The sequence below is a fragment of the Diabrotica virgifera genome, chromosome 1 (assembly GCF_917563875.1).
Source record: "Diabrotica virgifera virgifera chromosome 1, PGI_DIABVI_V3a".
In the NCBI taxonomy this organism is placed as follows: Eukaryota; Metazoa; Arthropoda; class Insecta; order Coleoptera; family Chrysomelidae; genus Diabrotica; species Diabrotica virgifera.
The window spans coordinates 124,620,940-124,647,308 of record NC_065443.1 but is presented as its reverse complement, the minus strand read 5'-3'; the positions used below and the strand labels follow the sequence as shown (position 1 = coordinate 124,647,308).

The 26,369-nt window shown below is 33.3% G+C and overlaps 1 protein-coding gene across 2 annotated transcripts; it reads right to left on the bottom strand.

Annotated features, from left to right (window-relative positions):
• Nucleotides 1-95: 95 nt before the first annotated feature.
• LOC114338837 (juvenile hormone epoxide hydrolase 1-like) lies at nt 96-23,738 on the bottom strand. 2 transcript variants are annotated; one of them, XM_028289468.2, is made up of 4 exons: nt 23,483-23,738; nt 13,388-14,129; nt 11,117-11,351; nt 96-293 (listed from the first exon to the last, which is right to left on the bottom strand). In XM_028289468.2, exons 1-4 carry the CDS (start codon nt 23,672-23,674, stop codon nt 248-250), a joined length of 1,215 nt encoding a protein of 404 aa, XP_028145269.2. In that variant the 5' UTR covers nt 23,675-23,738; the 3' UTR covers nt 96-247. The 2 variants fall into 2 exon arrangements, with proteins under 2 accessions (XP_028145269.2, XP_028145259.2); XM_028289458.2 differs by lacking the exon at nt 96-293 and adding an exon at nt 5,541-5,832 and having other exon boundaries at nt 23,483-23,736.
• Between the last annotated feature and the right edge of the window lie 2,631 nt (nt 23,739-26,369).

Genomic DNA, 26,369 nt, shown 5'->3' with positions numbered 1-26,369 from the left:
CACCCTACCCCAGGCAGAGTTTCAATAAATTTAATATAAAAATATTAAATATTTAGTTATTTAAGGTATTTAGGTATTTAAAATATTAGTTAAAATTATTTATAAATACAGCTTTATTCATGAAATAATATTACAGAAGTACAATCGAGCTCTTAAAATTGCCGATTTGTGTTACCCTCGTGATAGTTTGACATTAGATGCAGAACTAAAAGTTTATCATGGTTCATTTTCTTAAATTTGACAGTTGTCAAAACTTGAAAATTTGTTGGTGTAAACAAACAGAAACAATCCACCTAAAAATATTTCCACTGTAATAATCTAGGTAGAAAATTCTCCCTATAATAATAATATGATTGGACAGAATTAAACATATGATGAAAAATCTTACTACACGATCGGAAATTAAAATCGTTAAAAAATAATCGACAGAATTAAAACAATAATACATGTTCATACTTCATATTTTCTGCATACCTCATTATTTTTAGTTCTAAACACGCAATTCTTCAACTTCAATAATTAAAACAACTCAAACATGAAGTAAAAACCACTTCTATGTAATTGGTATATTTATTAAAAATTTTAAAAATCTCAATGGATTGAAAAAATGTGTCCAATTCAGAACGTTTTCGGACCTGTCGGTCCATCATCAGTGAATCTAAAATAGAATAAGTAATCCCACTAAAAAAATTGAAAGATGGTTGAAATTTTAAAAGCTAAAAATTGTGGTTATAATTACTTGCTCGAATACTTGCTAAATAGCCCCAGAACCAAGCGATGGTTGAAATTATAATTCAATCTACATTATGTTATAGTGATATTGAACAGGCTAAACGCCGATGTTAAAAGATATAACCTCCGGGAACATGGTGAAACTCTACCAGGAAACTGATTATTAATAGCAGCTCATACTTCCTTTTTAATCAATTTGATCAGTTTAATTTTATAGTAAACAGTCAAAGTAAAATAATTTTATATTAAAAAAAAATTGTAAAACACAATTTTCTTTTCAAAAAACAATAGATTTAAATGTTAGACATTTTCAGATATTAAAATTTTTATCATAATATTATAATTGTTTTGGATCATGACCTTTGGTTAAAACTTTTGAAAATCGACTACCTTCTTCTCTACTGTCAATGTCACTCCATAGAGTTCCTTACAAACTTTTGACACTTGGTTGTCAACGTTGGCCTAAGATGGTTGATTAAGTTTCCTGGTAGAGTTTCACCATGTTCCCGGAGGTTATATCTTTTAACATCGGCGTTTAGCCTGTTCAATATCACTACCACATAATGTAGATTGAATTATAATTTCAACCATTGTTTGGTTCTGGGGCTATTTAGCAAGTATTCGAGTAAGTAATCATAACCACATTTTTTAACTTTTAAAATTTCAACCATCTTTCAATTTTATTAGTGGGATTACTTATTCTATTTTAGATTCACTGATGATGGACCAATAGGTCCGAAAACGTTCTGAATTGGACACATTTTTTCAATCCATTGGGATTTTTTAAAATTTTTAATAAATATACCAATTACATAGAAGTGGTTTTTATTTCATGTTTGAGTTTTTTTAACTATATGGTATGCAGCCAACCTAGGGAACAACCCTTTTTAGTTCAATAATTAAAATTCAACAAGTAGCTTAGAAATAGGTATTTAAAATAATTTAAAAGCACGAATAAGTTATGAAATATGATAGAGCTGTAACATGAAAACGGTAATCTACCGTGTAAACAGTAAACTTGACAACAGCGGCTGTGGTAGCACCGGTCGGAAACTTTGAATGTTTAAATTTCGGGCCCGCGGCCCGCCTTGACCTTGGCAGATCGAAGGTCTAGGCCAATCAGTTATGATGTAAAATATTCCTGCAGATAATTTTGTATAATTCAGTTAATCTATCATGATTTATAAAAAAAAGTATTAGCACCAACAAAGAAACACTAGCTCAATATTATCATGGGAGATTTTAATGCCAAGATTGGCGAAAGAGAGCATGAAAATATCATAACAAAATATCGTTTGAAAGTACGAAATAAAAGAGGAGATATCTTGGTATCTTTTTGTATATTATAATATAATATATATAGAAAATGAACTAGCAATAACTAACACAATATTTAAACTTCCAAGTGTCGACTTTACACCTGGAGATCACCAGCAGATACACCTGAACGAATAGATATAGACTTTATTTGAACAAATAAGAGATACAGAAATTCAATTTTAGCAGTCAAAACATATCCAAACACAGATGTACCAATACATCACAATATTTTAGTAGGAAAAATAAGAGTGAGATTAAAAAGGCAGGGCCATAACTACGATGTTGGGAGCCCCGGGGCAAACGTGATCTGGGGGCCCCTACCGTGGGGTCTGGGATTTATCCCCCAGCGGAATGGGGGGCGGCCCAGAAAAAAATTCTTGATATTTAACCCGTTGAATACTCATTTTAATGCATTTCATGACTGAAGTTTCTTGTACTAGTCCAAGTAATGAAGCTTAAAATAGGACAAAACCTCGCAATTTTTACAGAATGGATCGATTTGCTGGAAATTTTGAGAATAAGTAGTCGATAGTCCAAGGATCAAAATCTATATCATGCCGAAAAGCGCTTTTACCATGGGGGTGGTTGCCACCCCATCTCGGGGGTGGAAATTTTTTATTATATTTTAATCGCAAAAGTTGGTAACGTTCTATACATTTTTTTGATAAAATTGATAGTTTTCGATTTATTCGCTATCGAAAGTGTTAGTTTTATATCGAAAAGTCAAAGTTTTTAATAAGTTTTCTGCTAATAACTCTAAAAGTTTTCGTTTTATCAAAACAACTTTACTTAACAAAAATGTACCTTCCTAAAAAATAAAAAAAACCGTTTTTTAAATTTTCTTTAAGACCAATAGTAATCGAGCTATACTTTATTATGCGTTGGCTCTTCTTCGTCAAATGCTAAATATTGTAGTTTCAAAGTCAAAAGACGGGAAAACTATTCATTTTTCGAGGACAACTTTCTAACTAATTTAAAGTAAGTACTTAAAAATATCTATCTCCAGAAATAAAAAAAATCTCTAGCTCAAACATTAAGTGACTTATAATGAAAAGAATGTCAGTCCCCATTTTTTCAGCGAAAATGTGATCGCAAGCAACCCCCTAATCACCACCCTAGTAAAAATTAGTCATTAACCTTATTTGGTCTTTTTTATTTATGTATTTATTAATAGGTTCTAGAACTTTGACCAGCTTAGAATGATTAGTTTTTAAAAAATGGAGTTAAAAGCGAATAACGAATTTTTGTAGTTTGGAAAAAATGGCTTTTTCTTCAGAATAGCAAGATTAGCATCGGAGATACGAAAAAATGTTTAAATATGAAATTATAGTTTATTTAATTCCTAAGATCACGGTTTGCAAAAATTTTTTTTTACGGAGAAAGTGAGTGAACTATTGACAATTAAAACTTGTAATAACATGCAAAAACCACCTATACCAACCCTTTAAAGTCACCTCTTTTGGTGACTGAGGCTTTTAAAAAGATTTAATATTAACAGGCTTATAGATCTAGTAAAAACCTACAAAATATTTTTTAACAAACTTTCTAAGGTAAAAAATAAAAAAGTTACGGTTAAAAAATCAATATATTTTTTTGAATAAAAAAAGGAGAAATCAGATTGGAAGCATAATAATGTAAGTTAGCGGTGTTTTTAGTCATTGGCCTTATTCATTCTTTTTTATTTATGTATTATTAATATATTCTAGAAGTTTGACTGGCTTAGAGTGATTAGTTTTTAAAAAACTGAAGTTAAAAGCGAATAACGATTTTTTGTAGTTTGGTAAAAAATTCCATTTTCTTCAGAATAGAAAAATTAGCATCAGAGAGACGAAAAAATGTTTCAATATAAAATTGTAGGTTATTTAATTCCCAAGAACTTGGTTTGAAAAAACATTTTCTACGGCAAAAATTGAGTGAATCGTAAATGAGTATATCGAAGAACATTGATTTTTTCTATACAAAACTAACACTTTCGATAGCGAATAAATCGAAAACTATTAATTCTATCAAAAAAATGTATAGAACATGTTTTGCTTATAATGAATGTTTTTATCAACTTTTGTGGTCAAAATATAATAAAAAATGTCCACCTCCGAGATGGGGTGGCAACCACCCCCATGGTAAAAGCGCCTTTCGGCATTATATAGATTTTGATCCTTGGACTATCCACTACTTATTCTCAAATTTTCAAGCAAATCGATCCATTCTGTAAAAATTGCGAGGTGAAAAGCTTTCGTTCCTGGCCTCTACCTATATATTGCTATTTTAGTTGACCAACACAAAAAATTTTGAAATCACCTTATTTTAAGTTAAATAATTTTGCAATTACCATCTTATCTGTTTTATTCAAGTACATTGTTCGGCTACAATGTGGTTCCTTTTACGTACCAATATGTGGCCTGGGGTAAATTGGTTAAGACAATATAGCTGGGACGGGGTGCCCATATTCCGGTTGCATTTTAGTTTTTATTTCGCCAAAATGACTAAATTCTCTCAGTAACATTTTATATCTTTACGAAAGGTCTCGGGGGCTCCAGCTTGGCCCAGGCCCCTGTTCCAATGGCATTTTAGGTTTTATTACGCCAAAATAACTAATTTCCTAGGTAATAATTTAAATTTTTATGTTATGGTCTTGGGGGCCCCAGCTTAGCCCCCTCAACTTTATGTGGAGGTCTAGGGTGCATCTGTAAGGTCTTTTTAAAATTGTGTCATTTGAAACTATTTCGTTGGAATCGGCTTTTAAAATACATATTTTTATTTTCCTCGTTAAAATCTATGCACGGCCAACCAAACGAGAATTCCTGCGGGGCCCCTCTTGGCCGGGGGCCCCGGAGCACTGCCCCGGTTACCCCAATGGTAGTAACGGCCCTGTGAAAAGGGTTACAAGGACGAATAAGCGAATAGTTATTATTGATAGAGACAAGATGTTAAATGATACCGTAAAACAAGAAATACCTAGTGTATTAGAAAAAAAAAGTTATCAGCAAGCATAGAGGAAAGTACTGAGGAAAACTGAACGAGAATTAAAGATATATTAAGGGCCGTTGAAGAAACAAAATTAAGTACAGTAAAACCAAAAATAAACCAAGGGTGGATGACGGAAGACTGAGGCAAATACTGAGCCTCAGGGACCAGTATTTGTCTGGTCCATGAGTCTCATTAAAGATGAAAAGGCAGAAATAAAGATAAAACCGAATAAAAGAGGATCAACGCAATAATCAGGCAGAAATGAAAACAGGCGAAAACACAATTTCGTATAAAGAATGTAATAAAATTACAAGAAACATGATACTTTTCATCTGCACAAGAAATTAAAAGAGATTGTCGGAACACATGGACGAAAACGGACACAGAATATGTATTGGGTATTTTGAACTTGATGAATCAAGTTAAAAAATTTAAAAAAAATTCTGGCTAATTGGCTTAGTTCCAGCGCCATAAAACAAAACACACACACAAAGTTTCAAAAAACAAATAATAAACTTAAATAAAACAATTTATACAACCTTTAATAAAACATCTTATAACAATTATTAATTATTATTATCCATACACATATTCTACTAAGATTTTTCTTTAATAATACGTTCAACAATTTCTGTAAACTGTAAAATATCTTTGGCTAAAACGTCAGGAACTTCAAACGCAGCGAAATGGCCGCCATCACGGTGGGTGCTTATGTGGACCATATTTACGAATCTTTCAGTGAGAACAGATTCTGGAAACCACAAGATTTCCTTTTCAAATCTCGAACAGCCACTTGGAGGTTGTACAGGAATTCTGTAAACAGAAAGAGGGTTACGCTTTATCTCATTAAAGAAGATAATAAAGTCGCTAATGAATTGGAAGAAATATAATGACATATTTTTTTAAATTTCTAAATCAACTAATCATTGATGTGTATTATTGGAGTGATCTCATTAGGATTGTAAAAGATAACTTCTAATTTTACATTTTGTGGTCTATATTATAGTCCAATCAACAGCCATTTTCTCGTGGAATTTTGAGAACCAAGGTCGATTTCCTTGAAAATTTGGATTTATGCAGTAATTATAACCTTTGTCAAAATCTACTCTATGCCGAACTGCGCTTTTGCCCTGGGGGTGAAAACAACCCCATGTAGGGGATGAAATTTTTTTAATCAGAATAACTATGGAATTCGATTGAATTCTGAGTAAATTTTGTTCTATAATTTTTTTTTCGCAAAATTGACATTTTCCAAGTTATTTGCTATTGAAACTATGCATTTTTCATTGAAAAAACTCACGTTTTATAACCGTTTTTCATGAATAACTTAAAAAAAATTAATTTTATAGAAAAAATCATTAATATCAAAATTGTAGCTAATAAAAAAACAATGAGATTTGCGTCTGAAAGACCTATATGTAAACCCAATAACGAATGAGTTATTGCTCTTTAAAGGATGGTTATTTTCGAAGAACATCGAAATGGAGAATCTTTAATCTTAATAACTCGAATGTGGTGCAATTTCTTGGGAAAACTTAAGAGACATCTTTTAAAGGTCATTAAAAGACCTTCCAGATAAGCTCCAATAAAAGTTTTTTGCTTAAGAACTGACTAACTTATGACAAAAATAAAGTCACTCTCTGCTTTATTCTTTTTGAAAGGTAAAAATTAAACCCTTTTCGTAACAATCCTAATACAAATTAATAGCTCCCCACTCGAAATTAACTTTATTTAGGTATATCTGATACAATCCATCTGATTTGACTGGTTTGGAATGCTTAATTTAGAAAAAAATAGTTGATTAAATTGAAAATGACATTTTTAGAATGAATTTTTCTTAAATAAATCTAAAAGTATTCATAATATGAAAAATGTTTCAAATATTAATTGTAGAATTTCTTTTACTAAAAATTTAGATTTGTTTTTGTTTTTGTATCATGAATACTTTTAGGTTTATTTAAGAAAAATGCACTTTTTTAAAATTATAATAATGTAATTTTCGATTTCTTCAACAATTTTTTCTAAACTAAGCATTCCAAACCGGTCGAATCACATGGATCGTACAAATTATACCTAAATAAAGTTAATTTCAAGTGGGAAGCTATTCGTTTTAATTAGACTTGTAACGACGAGGGGATTACATTTCAAAAAGAAAAAAGCAGAGAGCGACTTTATTTTCGTCATGTCAGTCAGTTCTTATGCAAAAAACTTGCCAGAACTTATCTGAAAGACATTTTAGTGAACTTAAAAATATGTCTCTTAAGTTTTCCCAAAAAATTGCACCACATTCGAGTTTTGATTGAGTTCTCCATTTCGAGGTTCCTCGAAAATAACCATCCTTTAAAGAGCAATAACTCATCGTTATTGGGTTTACTAGGTCTTTCCGACGCGAATCTTTGTTTTTTATTATCCACAATTTTGTGCTCAATGATTTTTTCTATAAAATTAATTTTTTTTTAAGTTATTCATGAAAAACGGTTATAAAACGTGAGTTTTTTTCAATGAAAAATGCATAGTTTCAATCGCAAATAACTTGGAAAGTGACAATTTGCAAAAAAAAAATTATAGAACAAAATTTACTCAGAATTGGTGACTCTATCGATTTCCATAGTTATTTTGATTAAAAAAATTTCATCCCCTAGATGGGGTTGTTTTTACCCCCAGGGCAAAAGCGCAGTTCGACATAGGGTAGATTGTGAAGAAGAGTGTCAACAGAGCTTAAACCCAAATTTTCATTAAAATCGGTGTTGATTCTCATAATTCCACGGTTTTACAGTTTTTTTTACCGCTGATGAGTGGTCTACTAAACAATATACAGGGTGATTGATTAGTAGGGTAAAGCTCGATAGCTCCGCTATAGTAATAGATAGCAAAGGAGTTAATAACAAAAATTTTAGCCACCTTTGAGCTTCACATTACAAAATTAGTTAGAATGTTACAGGGTGTTCGATAACACAGTGGCAGACCTAACTTATGTTTTTTTTTTTAAATGTAACACTCTATATTTTATTTTATATTCGAAATACTTTTAACTTCTCCATCACAAAAATATAAAGGTTTGTAATGTTACACAGAGTATTTACAAAGTTATAACCAATTTTGCATGAAAATCGTAACAAGTTCAACTCCCTGTATAAATAAAAATAAGCACAACAGCAATCGTTTATTAATGCCATATTTTTTTATTTATTGTCAACATTTTTAAGAATTATTTATATTGCTAATTTTCTTTATATCAAATACAGGGTGAGTCAAAAGACAAGTACATTATTTTCTCAGTAATGTTAAATGGAACACCCTGTATTTTATATCATTATTGAAAAGTAACGTTAACGTACTTTAATTTTTATATAACATTCCCTATGCCCAAAATTAGTTTTCGAGATATTTTCATTTTTCAGAGCAAATTATTTTAGGTGTTTAAATTTATCTAAATTTTAAGTAAGCCATGACTGAATTGACAATTGAAGATTACCGATTATCAATCCGGTAGTCAATGTAACACTGTAGCAAATAAAGAAATAAAAATAATTTATTAGTAATACATTTTACAAACAAAAACATAACCACTACATGCAACATTTTTGAAACAATTAAAAACTATCTTTTTATGTAAATGCAACAAATAAACAAAGAAAATTAGTAATAAATTTTACAAAAAAACACACAAACACAAAATACAATATTTTGTGAAGACAATTAAACACTACTTTTGTATGTAAATGATGTAAACAAAGTAACAAATCAAGAACGAAACATAATTTATCAGGAATACATTTTGCAAAAAAAACATGTTTGAAAAAATTAGAAGCTAATTTTAATAAAATATGTTAAATATTTAATTACATAAGGTGTTCAAAATTATCTCCTAACACAATTATTATGTAGGTACGCCTAAAAACGATCATTGAATGAGCTACTTACTCTACGGAGCATTTGTAAATTAACACATTGAAATACACTTTGTATTCTAATTTTCATCTCATCCCTTGTTGCTGGAGGTATTTTATAAACTTCATTATTAACGTAACCCCAAAAAAATCAGTCCAGTTTATTAAATTCTGGTGATTTGGGTGGACACGCTACTGGTCCATCGAAAAATGAAAATATCTCGAAAACTAATAAATTTAGACATAGGGAATGTTATCTAAAAATTAAAGTACGGTAATGGTACTTTTCAATAGTGATATAAAATACAGGGTGTTCTATTTAAAATTACTGAGAAAATAATGTACTTGCGTTTTGACTCACCCTGTATTTGGAATAAGAAAATTAGCAATATCGACTATTCTTGAAAATTTTGACAATACGTTAAAAAATATGGCATTAATAAACCATTGTTGTTTTGCTTATTTTTATTTATACAGGGAGTTGAACTTGTTACGATTTTCATATAAAATTGGTTATAACTTTGTAAATACCCTGTATAACATAACAAACCTTTTTATTTTTGTGATGGAAAAGTTAACAGGATTTCGAATTTAAAATAAAATATAGGATGTTCCATTTAAAAAAACAAAAGTTTGGTCTGCCACTGTGTTATCGAACACCCTCTGTAACATTCTAACTAATTTTGTAACGTGAAGCTCAAAGGTGGCTAAAATTTTTATTATTAACTTTTATTGCTATCTATTACTATAGCGGAGCTATTGAGCTTTACCCTACTAATCATTCACCCTGTAGATATATATCTCAGCGTTGTATTGGGTCCAGACCATACGCATAACTGTGGAACCATGGAAATCAATCAATAAGAACAGAGAAAAAATAAGAGGTCTACGATAGAGAAAATCACTATTGGTTGGTATCTAATCAGCCACAAACAACTTGGTTTCAAGCATATCACATTTTTGTTAGATTTTTCACTTCCATTTCTTGATTTTTAATCCTTAATTTATTTGAAGGTTTTGAAAAATATAAAAATCAAAACGAAATATGCGATCAAACTCTGAATACAGATGTTACACACAATTGCTAAACACTTAAATTCAAAAGCAGTAGGTACACCAGAAGACCTCACCAACAATTCACACCTTTTTAGACTTGATACTATTAGACAACATCGGATGTATATTGTAACAAAGTCTGTAGATAGTGACCCCCAAAATCAATAGGTATAGTTCTTCCAAGAGAAAATCATGCGCCAAAGATTCAAAGTCAAAGTTCTACATTAAGTTTGTCTCAATAAAAAAAGATGTAAAATCAGAAATAATAAGATTTATCAACCACAAACTTAACACGTTTTTTCAGTAGAGGAAACCTATGTACCAATTTTCAAAACTCTAGGACTGTTGCTTTAAGAAAAAAAAACTATATTAAGATGAGACAAAGAATATGATCAGATAATTTTAAAACTAATAGGGTTACCGCTAATCAAGAAAAACCTATGTATTAAAAGTCAAAGCATAACAATACGACAAGAAGAAGCAGTTGTATTTACCCTAAATTCGATAGGATTCTTCCTTGTTCCAGGAGAAACCTGTCTACCAAGTTGTATGACAGTAGAGTTTTTTCTTAAAAAGAGACCCATAATTTAGTTTACCCAAAAACTAATTATAAAATTATAATCATAAAGAAAGCTATTCCGGATGAAATGCCAACAGAAGTCTTTCTCAGAAGTTGATATTGACTTATTCAATTACATAATATACAAAACTGATATAATATGTCTGATATAATGATATAATATTATTATCTAAAGAATGGCTACTATCAACATTCATACCTATACCAAAGAAGAACAACGTGAGACAATGTAGTGAACATCGCACCATCGTCGTATCAGTCTAATGTGTCATAGTATGTTAAAAGTACTTTTAAAAATTATTCATCATTCACAATCACAATATACAGGAAGTTAGAAGGTGAACATCAGTAATACCCAGTTCGGATTTAGAAACGACTTAGGAACAAGACAATTACTGATTTCCTTCAACGCAACGTGATAATGCAGATATGTTTAGATATAAAAGGCCTTCGACAAATATATCGATAGCAATTATAACTGTCAACCTTAGTGGCGGAGAAGGCACGTGAAGATAAGAAGAATAAAGAAAATTAAAACTATGTGTACTTCTTAAATTAGCAAAAATCTCACCCTTCCATATTTGTAGTTAAATGTTTCCTATTTACACTTTCTGCGTACAGTCTCATAGCGGTGGTTGATGATCGAGTAATCCAGTATATCATCACATTATCTATTAGTTGTTCCATGGTGAATTTTTTAGTCAGACCACCACTGTCTAAATCTTTATAGGCAGCATTTGTCCATGTGGTGAATTTTTCTAACAGGTATGCAGCTAGACCCACTGGGCTATCACGAAGAGCAACACCTAAAATTTTACACATTAATTATTAATTAATTGAAAGGAAGACTATTTCGTACATATGGAAAGATCAGCTATTCATTCAGATGGACTTCTTGGAGAAGATCAGCTAGAAAATCAAGGCTTGAAAGGATACAAAATGACCAAATCAGACATTTAATGGGAGTTAAAGCAATTATCATAGACGAAATTCAAAGCAGACAACTGACCTGGTGTGGTCATGTAGAAAGAATGGACGACGACAGGCTGCCAAAATAAATTTTAAAATGGATGCCAAGGGAAAGAAGGAAGAGAGGAAGGCTGAAACAATCCTGACTAGGCGGCATTCAGAAGGCGATGTCGGAAAGAAACCTTCACCCTGGAGAATGGAACGATCGACAAAGCTGGAAACTAAGAACCGGAAAAATACTACTAAACTACTAAAACTTAAAAAAACCGGAATAATAGTAAAAAAACAATGAATAAAGGACAGTTTTTCCTTATAAACAACAATTAAGCATTTAGTAATGGAAAGGCTAGAGCGAATTTTATCAAAATGAGAAAAGTGCCCTGCACAAGAGATCTGAAGTTAGATCTAAGAGTAAGGTTGGCTAGGTGCTACGTTGTCTCGACTTTGTTTTACGGAATGTAAGCTTGGAACCAGTGGCGGCTCGTGGTAATTTAAGGAGGGTGTTCAATTTAAGAATGTAATTATACGAACGGAGAATACGCGCCGCAGGCGAAAAGATTTCTGTAAAATGAAACCTATCTTTGACCCGATTAGTCAGGATGTCACACACTTTATTTGTTTTGTGCAGAATATGATACCTACTGAATGATGGCGCTTCTTCGGTGGTGAAGGTGGAGGCAGAAGTTACGAATAATGAAATGGCTTTGTCAAAACTGTTTAAAAATCCGTTTATTTTAACGGCATCCAAAGACCGAGATTGAAATTATAGTTTTATTCTTTGAAAATACTAAACATGGAAAACAAAATAAAGAATGTAGTTTATCACACCCACATAATCACTAAGTTTTTCTATATTGTTCAACTTTAAAACAATGTTTAAACTTTTTGTTTCTTATTGCACATTCTTTTACCAAGTTTATCTCCGGCCAAGTTAGTCCATTTTTTTATAAGAAGTCGATTTTCAAAACTATTTGCATTTTCTTTTATAAACTTCACTGAATAAGGCTCCACCATCCTAAAAAAAGTACCTACCAATATTGTATTTAATAAAATCCCACAACAGAAAATGCCAAATTGTGAATCGAAACGCTTCGCCCCGGTCTCTGTGTGCAGTGCACAAATGGTCAATGTTTTAAGATAGGAGAATCCCTGGTTCACGGATTTAAGAGCTCTCGTTCTTCTATAGGCTTACTTTATAGTGGCTGGGTTCAATTTGAATTCTGCACTTACCACGTGCATCTAGCGTAGCGGTGTTGTGCAAACAAATTATGTGATTAATAAATACAGTTATATTTTAATGATACTATGATATTTACGAGATTTAAGAAAAAATATTTTAATGATATTTATGAGATTTTAAAAAATATGTATTCTAATGAAATTTGATTGGGTGTTCACTGCACAAGTGAACCAATGGAGAAACCGCCCCTGCTTGGAACTTGAAGCGTGTATAGAAGAATTCTGAAAATAACATGGACAGAATACGTCACAAACAAAGAGGTTCTGAGAAAGATGAATAAAGATATGGAAGTCATAAATACAATCAAAACCAGAAAATTGGAATATGTATTTCGGAAATATTACATGTGCAGAGGGATACAACTTGCTCCAACTCACTATGCAGATAAAGATTCAAGGAAAACGAAGCATAGGGAGACGCAGGAAATCGTGGATGAGCAACGTGAGAGAATGGTACGGATGTACATCAAATGAACTTTTCAGAGCAGCCACCTCTAAAGTCCGAATAGCTATGAGGATTGCCGATCTCCGTCGCGGGATGGCACTTGACGAAGAAGAAAAATGGAAAAAGGTGTTTGAGAAGGGGAATACTAATAAAGACACTATAATTAACGATAATAATTCAAATTCTTACCAATTGTATCAGGTTTTGTAGATTGGATATGAGTGTAACCAAATTCCAACATCAAGAACTCTATTTTGTCCCAAACTGGAGAGACCAAGTGCTCCTTACCTTCATCAACGAATAAATATGGTATAAAACCGCTAAGAAAGTATTTAAAATTGGACATTGGAGTGTTGACAAAACATAGATTCGAATGTATACCAATTACTTTCTCTGGAAATAATATAGCGAGATCTGCGGCTATTGCAGCTCCCCAATCACCTCCTTGAAGATAGTACTGTTTGAAACCTAGTCGGTCCATAAGATTTTTCATTATAATGGCAATTTCGGCACAATTGAGGCCAACTATTTCTGCTCCCTCTGAAAAGCCGTAGCCTGGCACACTTGGGATGATTAACTCAAAAACAAAATCCCTTTCTTTTTCTGGTTTAGTAAGCATTGGAATTATTTCGTAAAATTCTCTAACTGATCCTGGCCATCCGTGCAACATTAACATTGGTAACATTTTCACTCCTTTAGTTTCACTGGGTCGTACATGAATGAAATGGATATCAAGTCCCTGGACGTTTGTTTTAAACTGTGGATACTGGTTAAAGAATTCTTCTCGTTTTCTCCAATCATATTTTGTTTTCCAAAACTCTAATATAGGTTTGAGTGTGTTGGTATTTATGCCATAGTGTTGTTTGACATCTTCAAGAGGTGACTGCAACGGGACTGTTCGGTTTAGTCTGTTTTTAAGGTCTTGTAGGTCCTGAAAGTTAAGCACCATTTTAAATTACACATATTTGTAGAGTAATAATAATAGTCAGAATCATCATCATTCTCTTTGCCTTATCCCTATGCGGGGTCGGCTTCCCTAATTGCATTTCTCCACACAATTCTGTCTTGGGTCATATCAATGTTAATCCCCTTTACCAACATGTCCTGCCTTATCGCCTCCCCCCAGGTCTTCTTTGGTCTTCCTCTCCTACTCCTTCCAGGAATCTGCACTTCAGCTATTCTTCGTATTGGGTGATTAACGTCTCGACGTTGAACATGACCGAACCATCTTAACCTATGCTCTCTCATTTTGGCATCAATTGGTGCCACACCTAGACTTCCCCTAATATACTCATTTCTAATTTTATCCTTCTTTGTCACTCCACTCATCCATCTAAGCATTCTCATTTCCGCCACATGCATTCGTTGTTCCTCTTTCTTTTTCACTGCCCAACATTCAGTTCCGTACATCATAGCCGGTCTTATGGCTGTTTTATAGAATTTTCCCTTCAGCTTCATTGGAATTTTTCTGTCACACAACACACCACTCGCTTCTTTCCACTTCATCCATCCAGCCCTAATTCTACTGCATGCATCTCCATCTATTTCTCCATTACTCTGTAATACCGATCCTAGGTACTTAAAACTATTGCTTTTCACAATCATTTCACCATCCAAAGATACCATTTTATTTGTAGTAGCTCCATCTTTAAATGAACATTCCAAATACTCTGTTTTTGTCCTACTAAGTTTTAAACCTTTTTCCTCCAGAGCTTGTCTCCACTGTTCCAGTTTTTGTTCTAAGTCTCTTTCACTATTTCCTACTAACACGACATCATCAGCATACATTAAGCACCATGGAATGTTACCCTGTAGTTTCGCTGTTATCTGGTCCAAAACTAATGAGAATAAATACGGACTAAGCACAGAGCCTTGGTGCAATCCTACTTTCACATGAAATTTATCAGTCTCTCCCACACCTGTCCTAACACTAGTCGTTACTCCCTCATACATATCCCTCACAATCTTTACATATTCACCAGGGACTCCTTTCTTATTGAGTGCCCACCACAGAATCTCTCGAGGAACTCTATCATATGCTTTCTCAAGATCAATGAATACCATATGAGCGTTTGTTTCTTTACTCCTGTATTTTTCCATCAACTGCCTTATAATGAAAATTGCATCTGTTGTTGATCTACCCTGCATAAAGCCAAATTGATTCTCGGATATTTCGGTCTCTTCACGTATCCGTCTGTCAATTACTCTTTCCCATATTTTCATGGTGTGGCTAAGCAGTTTTATAGCCCTGTAGTTTGTACATTGTTGTATATCTCCCTTGTTTTTGTAAACAGGTACCAGTATACTGCTTCTCCATTCGTCTGGCATTTGTCCGACTTCCATAATTCTATTAAATAGACCTGCTAGCCACCTTGTTCCTGTCTCTCCCAATGCTCTCCATACTTCCCCAGGAATATCATCTGGTCCTACCGCTTTTCCTTTCTTTATTTTTTGAAGCGCTTGAGCCACTTCCTCGTTGGTTATTTTGGTGACCATTGCTGCTACTGTCTCCGTTGACTCTACAGGCTGTCTGTCAAATTCTTCATTTAATAAGCTGTCAAAGTACTTTCTCCATCTCTTTTTGACTTCCCTTTCGTGAACTAGTATTTTATTATTTTCATCTCGGATACATCTAATCTGATTAAAATCTTTTGCTTTCCTTGCTCTCTGTTTGGCTATTTTATATATCTTCGTTTCGCCTTCCCTGGTATCAAGTTGATCATATAGGTTTGAATACGCTTCTGCTTTGGCTTTTGCTACTGCTACTTTCGCTTCCTTTTTCGCCACCATATAGTTTTGAAGATCTGTGTCGGATCTGGTTTCTTGCCACTTTTTATATAATTTTCTCTTCTCTTTTATTTTTCCTTGTACTTCGTTTGACCACCACCAAGTCTCTTTATCCTCAAACTTTTTTCCTGACGTTTTCCCAAGTATTTCAATAGCAGTCTCTCTAATACTACTGGCCATTTTTCTCCAAATTTTATTAGGGCTTCCTTTCATGTTCCAACATATTTTTTCTACTATTCTTCTCCTGAATAGACCTTCTTTCTCATCTTTCAGCAGCCACCATTTGATTTTTTGTGGTCCTCTCCGATATTTTTGTTTAGTTTCGCTTTTTACTTCGATGTCCAGAACAAGCAGCTTATGTTGTTGGCTTACTGTCTCACTCACTATTACCTTGCAGTCCTTGCATTCACGTATGTCTTCTTTCCTTATCATGAAGTAGTCTATTTGGGATTGATGTTGTCCACTTTTGTAGGTAATAAGTTGAGTTTCTCTCTTTTTAAAGAATGTGTTAACAATCGCCATATCCAATGCTGTTGCTAATTCAAGCATGTCATCTCCAGCTTCATTTCTAGTTCCAAAGCCTAATCCCCCATGTATTGTTTCATATCCTGTCTTGGTTTGGCCCACATGTGCATTGAAATCACCTCCTATTATAACTTTCTCCTCTGCTGGAATATCACTCAGTACGTCTCCTAATTGATCATAGAAAGCTCTTCTTTCATTCTCACCCAGACCTGTTTGGGGAGCATACACACAAACAACATTCAATACCTCTTTATCAATTACAAATTTCACTGACATCATTCTATCACTCGTTCTTACAACTTCTACTACGTTACCTTTCATTTCACTATCAGCAATTATACCAACTCCATTTCTAGTGTTACTACTCCCTACATACCACAATTTGTATCCTTCACCTATTTCTTTCGCCCTTTGTCCTTTCCACCTAGTTTCTTGAATACAAGCAATTTGAACTCTTCTTCGTTTGAGCGCATCCACTAACTCCAGACTCTTACCTGTAAGACTACCAAGATTCCAAGACCCTATCCTGATTTTTCTAACCTGCAATGGTGTTCCCCCTGAGATAGTCCTCACCCGGAGATCCGAACGGAGGCTCATTTTACTTCCGGAACATTTTACCTCAGGAGATGCCATCATTTCAGTATAAGTTTTTACTGCGTTTGGAGAAGGTCTTTTCATTATTATGGCCTGAAAAGATTTTTGGATATTTGATGCCTGAATGCCTTTTCTATCAGCACCATACCCTGCCCTGCACGTTTAGCCAATACACCACCAATGCAACCAAAGTGCAGTATTACCCCACACCCGCCTGCATTTTTCTGTATAGGCCAGGATCCCTACTGTAAGGACTGCCCTATAAGCCAATGTATTGTTGCCCGTATCCCGCCGCTAGGAGGCACGTACTTTGGTTATTTCGGGATACTAATAATAATAGTCAGAATAATAATAATTAATATTAATCTTAATTTTACACTGGTTATGATAATAAAATAAACATAGGCAGATGCGTTTTGATTCAATTCGAGTCTCTTATCATCCTCTGACATGTTTTTCTAGGTCTATCCATTATCAAAGAAAGCTTATAAGAAGACTGAATGACTGAACTGAATCAAAACGCACGAACTGGTTGCTCTAATGAGGAACGATGAAGTGAGTGTCGATAATAATCCAAATAAACTGTAAACCCAAGGTTTAAGCAAGCTATCGGACGATGCTAGGAATCTATTCCACTTATGCTTCAACAGTTTACCCATCTAAACCACTATCGTTTTTTACTCTGCGTAGAGTATAACTTAACAAAATAAACATAAGTAGTTGCGTTTTGATTTAATTCCAGTCTCTTACCATCCTTTGACACGTGTTTCTAGGTCTACTCCTTATTAAACAGCTTTAGCTTTTGATATATATGGACTCTTAAAACAGGGGCGTTCGTTAAGGGGGGTCTGAAAAAATCTATCCTTGGAAAAACTCGAAAAACAGTGTATATTTCAAAAATCTGATGATTGGAGTGGGGCGTAAGGATATAAGCTAGTCACAAAGTTTCACAAAAAAGCGAATATTTCGAGAAATGAACGTCAGATCGAAAAACTGGAAAACACGTATGCAATATTATTCTAAAATCTATCGAATAATACCAAACACGACCCCCCACGGAGAGAGGTGGTAGTAACTTTATAATTTTAAATAGGAAACTGGCGATACTTCGCGAAATGAATATTATGTCAAAAAACTTAAAAATGGAAAACTTAACTAATTTTTTTTGGTTTTAAGACCTTATGTTCACAACTCAATATGGCTCCATAACGCTTGAGTAACTGCAAATTTAGCATACTTGCCTCCCCTACTACAAATAAGATTGTGGTTTTCTACATCGGGAAATAATTATTCGTCGATATTATCGATTTTGGCCAAAAATTTACATATGTAATTTAATTTACATATCTTCATCAACAAATAAACATTAATCGTCATTGCATATTCTAAGAATTTTCCGTGGACTGTAACAATAATGATATTACATAATTTTGATAGACTATTCAAATCTTTCAACAACAAAAACAGGTTGCTTAAAATTAGCGATTGGTTATTCGTCTCAGCTGAAAATGATTTTAGAATAAACAAAGGTAGGTTAGAGTGTTAGAGTAACAGTAAATTCAGACTCCTTAAGTCAACTTCTTTTTATCGCTCTGAACCCTGTTCAAACTTCCCCACTGATATCACCTGGTCCAACTGCTTTAACTTTATTTATTTTTTGAACTGTTTGAGCAACTTCCAGATTTTTGTTTTATTTTGGAGACTTCTTCTTCTTCAAGTGCCGTCTCCTAATCGGAGGTTGGATATCATCATCACTATCTTTACTCTATCCACCGCTGCTCTAAAGAGTTCTATAGAACTGCATCTAAACCAGTCCCTTAAATTCTTTAACCATGACACTCTCCTTCTTCCTATACTCCTTCCGCCTCTTATCTTTCCCTGTATTATCAGTCTTAGCATTTCATATCGCGGTCCCCTCATTCCGTGTCCCAGATATTGTAACTTTCTTATTTTTATTGTGTTTATTATTTCGCATTCTTTACCCATTTCTCGCAATACTTCCGTGTTCGTTTTCCTCTGTGTCCATGCTATTCTAAGCATACTTCTGTACTGTAACACCACATTTCAAATGACTGTAGCTTATTTATGTGTTCTTGCTTTAATGTCCAGCTTTCAAGTCCATATTGTAGTATCGAGAACACGTAGCATCTCAAAGCTCTTACTCTCAGTTCTAAGCTAAGGTCTTTGTTGCAGAGAACTGTTTTCATTTTTACAAACGCATTTCTTGCTATTTCTATCCTGGTCCTTATTTCTGTTGTTTGATCATTTTTCTCTGAAATCCAGGTTCCTAGATATTTGTATTTATCAACCCTTTCTATCGGTACATTTCCCAAATGTATGCTTGTTTGTATGTTTGTTTTCTTAGTTATTATCATGTATTTGGTCTTTTTTATATTCATTTTAGTCCATATTCTTCACAGAAATTGTTTGTTTTGTTTAGTAGTAGTTGGAGTTGTTCAGCAGAGCTTGCCATAATCACGGTGTCATCTGCATATCTTATGTTGTTAATAGATCTTCCGTTAATTATTATTCCTTTACTTTGAGATAGCAATGCTTCTAGAAAATTGGCTTCACTATATGCATTAAAGAGTAATGGAGACATAATACATCCCTGCCGAACTCCTCTCCTGATTTCAATTTCTGGACTGGGTTCGTTATCTATTACAATTTGTGCTCTTTGATTCCAGTAAAGGTTTGTTATTATTCGTAAGTCCCTTTTGTCTATGTTTTTTGTCTTTAGAATTTGGACTAATTTTTCATGTCTTACTTTGTCAAAAGCTTTCTCAAAATCAACGTAACAAACATGCACATCCACATTCATGTCCATGCATCTTTGAGCTAACACATTAAAAGCAAATAACGCCTCTCTGGTTCCTAGTCCGTTTCTGAACCCAAACTGACTATCATCTATTCCTTCTTCTAGTTTTTTATTTATACGACCATGTATTATTTTCAAGAATAATTTGAGAATGTAACTTGAATTGTTCTGTATTCACTGCAATCTTTAGCGTTTGTATTTTTAGGGATAGCACAAAAGGTTGAGAGTAACCATTGTTTTGGTATGTTTCCTGTTTTGTACACTGTGTTAAACAGGTCTACGATAATGTCTAAGGTTTCATCATTTATGCATTTTAAGCTTTCTACTGGGATTTGGTCTACACCTACTGCTTTACCATTTTTGCTGTTTTTTAATGCCGATTTAATTTCTTCTTTTAATATCTTCAAAACCGTATCATCTTCTACTTCGACTTCCATCTGCTCTGTTCTATTGTCTTTGAACAATTCATTTATGTATTCTGTCCATCTTTTAATTTTTTGTTAGTACTCAACACAAGTTTCCCATGTGTATCTTTTAGTATTCCCGGGTTTCTTTTTCTGTTGTTCTGAGTTAATTCCTTAATTTTTTTATATGTGTTAAAATTATCATGTCTTTTCTGGTGTTCTTCTATTTCTGCGCATTCTTCTTTTAACCATTGTTCTTTAGCCTGCTTAGTTTTGGATTTTATTTGTTTATCCATATTTTTGTACATCTGATTATCTTTGTTTTTATGCTGACGTCTTTCTTCCATTAAATCTAAGATTTACTCCGTCATCCATTGTTTCTTTTTGTATCTGGTTGGTGTAAGAATTTCTTTTTGACATTTATATATTTCTGTCTTTTTTGGAGACTATTAAGGCAGAAACATATTAGAGACCCGCGGACGCGCCTCGACTCGTCGTGGACTAGCCTAGCTGAGATTCTTTACGTTGTTTTTAATCTTCATAGACGCATTTGGAAGTCTTCCACTGTCTTGTTCGCGACGAGTCGTGTCCGCGACTCTCTAATGCGTTGCTGCCTTTAGTGTCGACTCATAAATAATTTATCAACGGCATAACCAGGATAATCTTAAGGGGGGTTACGACTACTGGAAGGTATCTGGGGGTATGGAACAGTAATGTTGTTAAGCGTATAGAGCTTAAAGTACATCCAAATGGGGGAGGGTTTATAACCCCCAAAACACACCCCATGGTTATGCCACTGTAATTCTTTAAAAATATTTTTGAAAATACATAATACAAAGAAGTAGTCCAAATTCTCTTTAAGGAGTGTTTGGACTCCTTTGAGTCAAAGTTGTAATGATTATTTTGCAACATCTGGTAAGAGGAGAAAAATAAGAAGCAGTAAAAAAGGGCAAGGTCCGTGATAATGTATCCATATAATAAAGTTTATTACATTATTGTCATCAAGGTCAAATCAAACACTATTCTTAATTATTGATTGATAAAACTTTCTATAAAAAGAAACAAATCTTCAAAATATCCCATTACAAATAATATTATGAAAGTATATAATGATATTTTGTATTTAATTTTAAATAAAAGATAAAAAAGAAATTAATCTGAATAAAAACAATATCATCTATTAATAATAATAAAAACGCACCGTTTATGATTATGATTATAACAAGAGATATAACATTTACAGTTTATTTTCCATAGTTGAACATTTGCGAATGCTTTATTTTAGTTGTATTTTAAGCAGATGTTATAACAATCAGTTTTAGGATGATATTTCCAACATTTTCGTAAATAAAAGCTCAATCCTCCTAGTTGAATCATTAATAAAACCGTAGCAATATCTGATCTGCACAGTAAAACAGAAAATTCTCATATTTTGGTCATGTGATTCTTCTTTCTTGATATGCTTATCTCTTATCCATATGGAATGCTGGCGATTATCATGGCAATCTTTATGTTATCTGCAGCAGCTCGAAAAAGCTGCACAGATGTTATGTTTAACCAGGTTCTGAGGTCCTTTAACCAAGATAGTAAAAGAGCTATAACAGTTCTAGCTATTTTCCCATGTAAAATCCCATAAAAAATCGCTAAGGTCCATTCTGTTTATTTTTGACACTTTTTGTGGCGACGCCGACGGCTCGTCAGGTATTAAACAGGTCTTGAACAGGTCTGAACAGATCTTGAACAGGTCTGAACAGGTCTGGAACAGGTCTGAACAGATCTTGAACAGGTCTCTGCTTAAGACCTGTTCAGACCTGTTCAAGACATGTTAAATACCTGACGAGCAGTCGCGCCTCCACCACAAAAAGCGTCAAAAATGAACAGAATGGACCGTAGCGATTTCTTATGGGATTTTACATGGGAAAATAGCTAGAACTGTTATAGCTTTTTTACTCAGGATTTTCTTTTTCTTCATGAACCTCGTTTCCAAATATTTTTCCTTGCAAGGTAGCTTAGATGAGGACATATCTGGATTAATTGTCGCAGAATCTGTCCGAAGTGTTCTAACTTTAGAAATTTGATCGTGGTCAGTATCTCTCGGGTTTTCTTAATCCTTCTGAGGAACTCAGGTTTACGTCAGGGTAGTTGCATTTCCCCAACACTATTTAAAGGAAATGCAGCGGAATGGTTATACAAATTGATGAATACCCTTGTACTTGGACTTGTTTGTATACCCTTCACTTCGCAAACGACCAAGTAATTTGTTCAAATGATAAGGAGGACTTGGAATATATGGCGCGTCAACTAAAGTAAAATGGGGTCTACAAATGAATATAGACAAAATACAATATTTATGTATTGGTGAAGAAACAACCGATTTGATTATAGAAAATAATGAAATAATAAAAACATGCAGAAATTATAATTAGGTACTTGGGAGTACTGTTGAACAAAGAAGGAAAATATGATGATGACATTACAATCGTTAAATGGAATATTGTGGAGTAACGACATAGGAAAATAACGAATAGTAACAATGTATAATACTCTGATAAAAAGCGTACGGTTCTGAAACTTGGTGCATTAAAGAACATCAAAACAAGGGAAAACTAGAGGCTAAGGAGATGGACGCACTAAGACGATCAGACAAAACATCAAAGTTGGAGATAATTCGTAATGAAATAATAAGAGAGAGAACGGGTGTAACAAAAACAATTACTGACTGTATAGAAGAGTAAAAATTAATCTGGTACGCACACGTTTAAATGATGAGCGATGAAAAACTCCCTGAAAAGTCAATGAGAAGGATACCAAAGGAAAATCGAAAAAGTGGAAGACCGAAAAAATTTTGGATTGGTGGTATACGGAGGTTGCTACGAGCGAAAGAGGATTATCTGATAAGGACTGGAACAATCGAGGGAACTGTCGCTTAGGCATCGGACAACGTCGCAGGACGTTATAATAATAATAATTAACCGACAATATACAGTGCTTTTCAAATAAAATTATCCACTATAATATAACTTTTGAACCACTCATTTTTAAAAAAAGCGCAAAAAATAATCTTAAAAATGTATCTATTAAAACACATTATTAAGATAATACCAAAACGATTGTCTCATATTAAATAAAAAATGTAATAAATATTTGTACACTTACTTCTTCCGAAATTTGTATTTTAAAAGGTCTAACACTAGTATCAAGTTCAGCCGGTTTAGAGGCTTTCCACCACTTTTCCCCCAATTCAGGAATTGGAGGTGGAGCCAGAAAAGCTCGTATTCCAAGAAAAATCGCTATCGACGCGACTAAAATAAGCGCTGATAGTACCTGACCGCATGATACAGCACCCATCGCTGTTTACCATTGACTGCTAAAACAAGCGGTGGTACCCGATCGATTATCTGATATGAGTAGGTACTAAATCTTAAAAGAGGTAAAAAGTGATTATGAAGAAGTGGTATTTTTATTTTTAATACCGGTGTAAACTCGTTGGGCGTAATTACCAAATTTCGAGACACTCTGTTGCCATATTTATGTACCTATAATAAGCTTGAAGATTTAGCAATAATGATTTTATTAAAGGTCACCAAATTATTGATGTGATTTGTGATTTACGATCTTTAATGGAAATAAAACACAACGTCAAACAAATCGTTGTCAAAATAGGAATTAAGCCAATTATTTTGTTTTGCTACCTCCTTTTCATCTTCTTCACACTTTTTTTCTACTTAGTTTCCATTCGTTTATACCCTGCACGTTATATTTTCTTCTGATGTCTTCACTCCTCTTTCGATCTCTCAGCGTCTTTCTTGTAATTCTTCTCAGTACTCTTATCTCTGCCGCCTCCAGCATTCTTTGTGTTGTGACTGTGGTTCTTATTTCTGATGCATATGTTATTATCGGTCTTACACTCAGGGACCCCGTAAGAGTTACAGGCGCCTGTGTGCAAAAAAAGATTTTGGCGCCCCTTAAGTTATGTTTTTTTATGTTGGATCATGTTGTTTATGTATTTTTTTGACGGTAGGTAGGTAGGTAAATGCATGAAATAAAGCAAAAAATTGAACTTTTAGAAGTAATATTCATAGTCCATTTACCCACGGTCGAATATTGCTAAACCTCCGAATTTTAAAGAACCGCTTGGATTGACATGAAATTTGGCATATGCATAGCTAATATGTCAAAGAAAAAAGTGATATTGTGCCGATGTGTGCTTTCGCCTTGGATGTGAGTTTCGCCCCTTCTCGGGAGCGAAAAAACACACGTTCAAAATAGTCCGGAATTGGATAAAACTACTAATTTTAAGCAACTTTTGTTCTATAGAGTTTTTTCACTAAGTGAATACTTTTCGAGTTATTTGCTAGTAAATATATTCATTTTTCAAAAAAAAACAGGTTTTTATGCGGTTTTTCGCAAATAACTCAAAAAGTAAGTATTTTATTGAAAAAAATAGTCTTAGAAAAAATATAGCTCATAAAAAAGTGAACAAAAAATGGTGTATATATGAAGTCTGCAGACCCAGTAGAAGCAGAGTTGTAGCTAATGAAAAGTAGATTCTTATTCGTCAAATTCCAAATCGAATATTTCAACGTGGAATAACCAAAAAATCAAGAACTTATCGGTGAAAACTCTTTTAAAGCATTTAAAAGAAACTGTATTTTTGTTTTTTTTTTAAGTTCTAACATCAAAACTAAGTAATAAGGACCTAACTTTCGCTCAACATAGAGTTGGTCCCTTTTTTTGGTAAAAAAAAAATCATGAAAATCGCCCCTTTATTGCATCCCAAATGAAATTAATCGTTACCGCTTCACCACAAGACGCCACAAGTTATTTTACTTATGTGTTGTTTATACGATCTCAAGTTTTATAGGTTAAAAGGACTTAAACGAGCGACTAATCACGAGTGTATGCAAATTTTGAACAGTCATATCTTAAGGTGATACAGTAGCGATCAACAGGTAGCAAAAACGCGTTCCAAGATTGCGGCTGTAATTTTGAATATTTTTTCGAGATATTTGGCACACGTATTCGTAATATAATAAAGAATGGCGGTACAGAGCCCAATTTGAAAAGTATATTAATATGTGGAAATTACTCTGTAACTAAATACAATATTAAAAGAACGAGCCTGTACCGCCATTAAGAAGAACAAAAAAATACACTTTCTTCAAATAAACTTTTTTATCCGATGCCTAGATTTTGTGTCATTTTGGAACTACTAAAATTTTTTATTTCATTAGTAGTTCCAAAATGACACAAAATCTACGCATCGGATAAAAAAGTTTATTTGAAGAAAGTGTATTTTCTTGTTCTTCTTAATGGCGGTACAGGCTCGTTTTTTTCGTATTATATTTAATTACAGAGTAATTTCCACATATTAATATATTTTTCAAATTGGGCTCTGTACTGCCATTCTTTATTATGTTACGAGTAAGTGTGCCAAATATCTCGAAAAAATATTCAAAATTACAGCCGCAATCTTGGAACGCGTTTTCGCTACCTGTTGCTCGCTACCTGTTGATCGCTACTGTTTCCTCTTAACAAATTTTTGTCCTACAGGAAAACAAAAAATCCAAAATATTCAGAAAAGCAAAACCTACATTTTTTTACTGCTTGAGATTTTTGGTATCACTAATAGTTTTTAAGTTATCTGAAAAAAAAAAACGGAATTTAAAAAAAATTATTTAAAAACCAAATCTTTCCAAAAATAAGGCACTTTGAACCGATGAAACTTACAAATGATAAAATATAAATAATACATAATATAAAGTAAATGATAAAGCTGTGACGATTAATTTCATTTGGAATGCTAATTAGAGAAAGTGAGTTTTACGATTTTTTTTTACCAAAAAAATAAGGAGCCATTATTTTGAGCGGGCTTTTTTTAAACACTTTAAAGAAGTTGTAATTAATATTCCCCGATAAGTGCTTTATTTTTTGGTTATTTCACGTTGAAATATTCGATTTGGAATTTGACGAATAAGGACCTACTTTTCATTAGTTACAAATCTGCTTCTACTGGGTCTTCATAAATATACCCCTTTTTCAC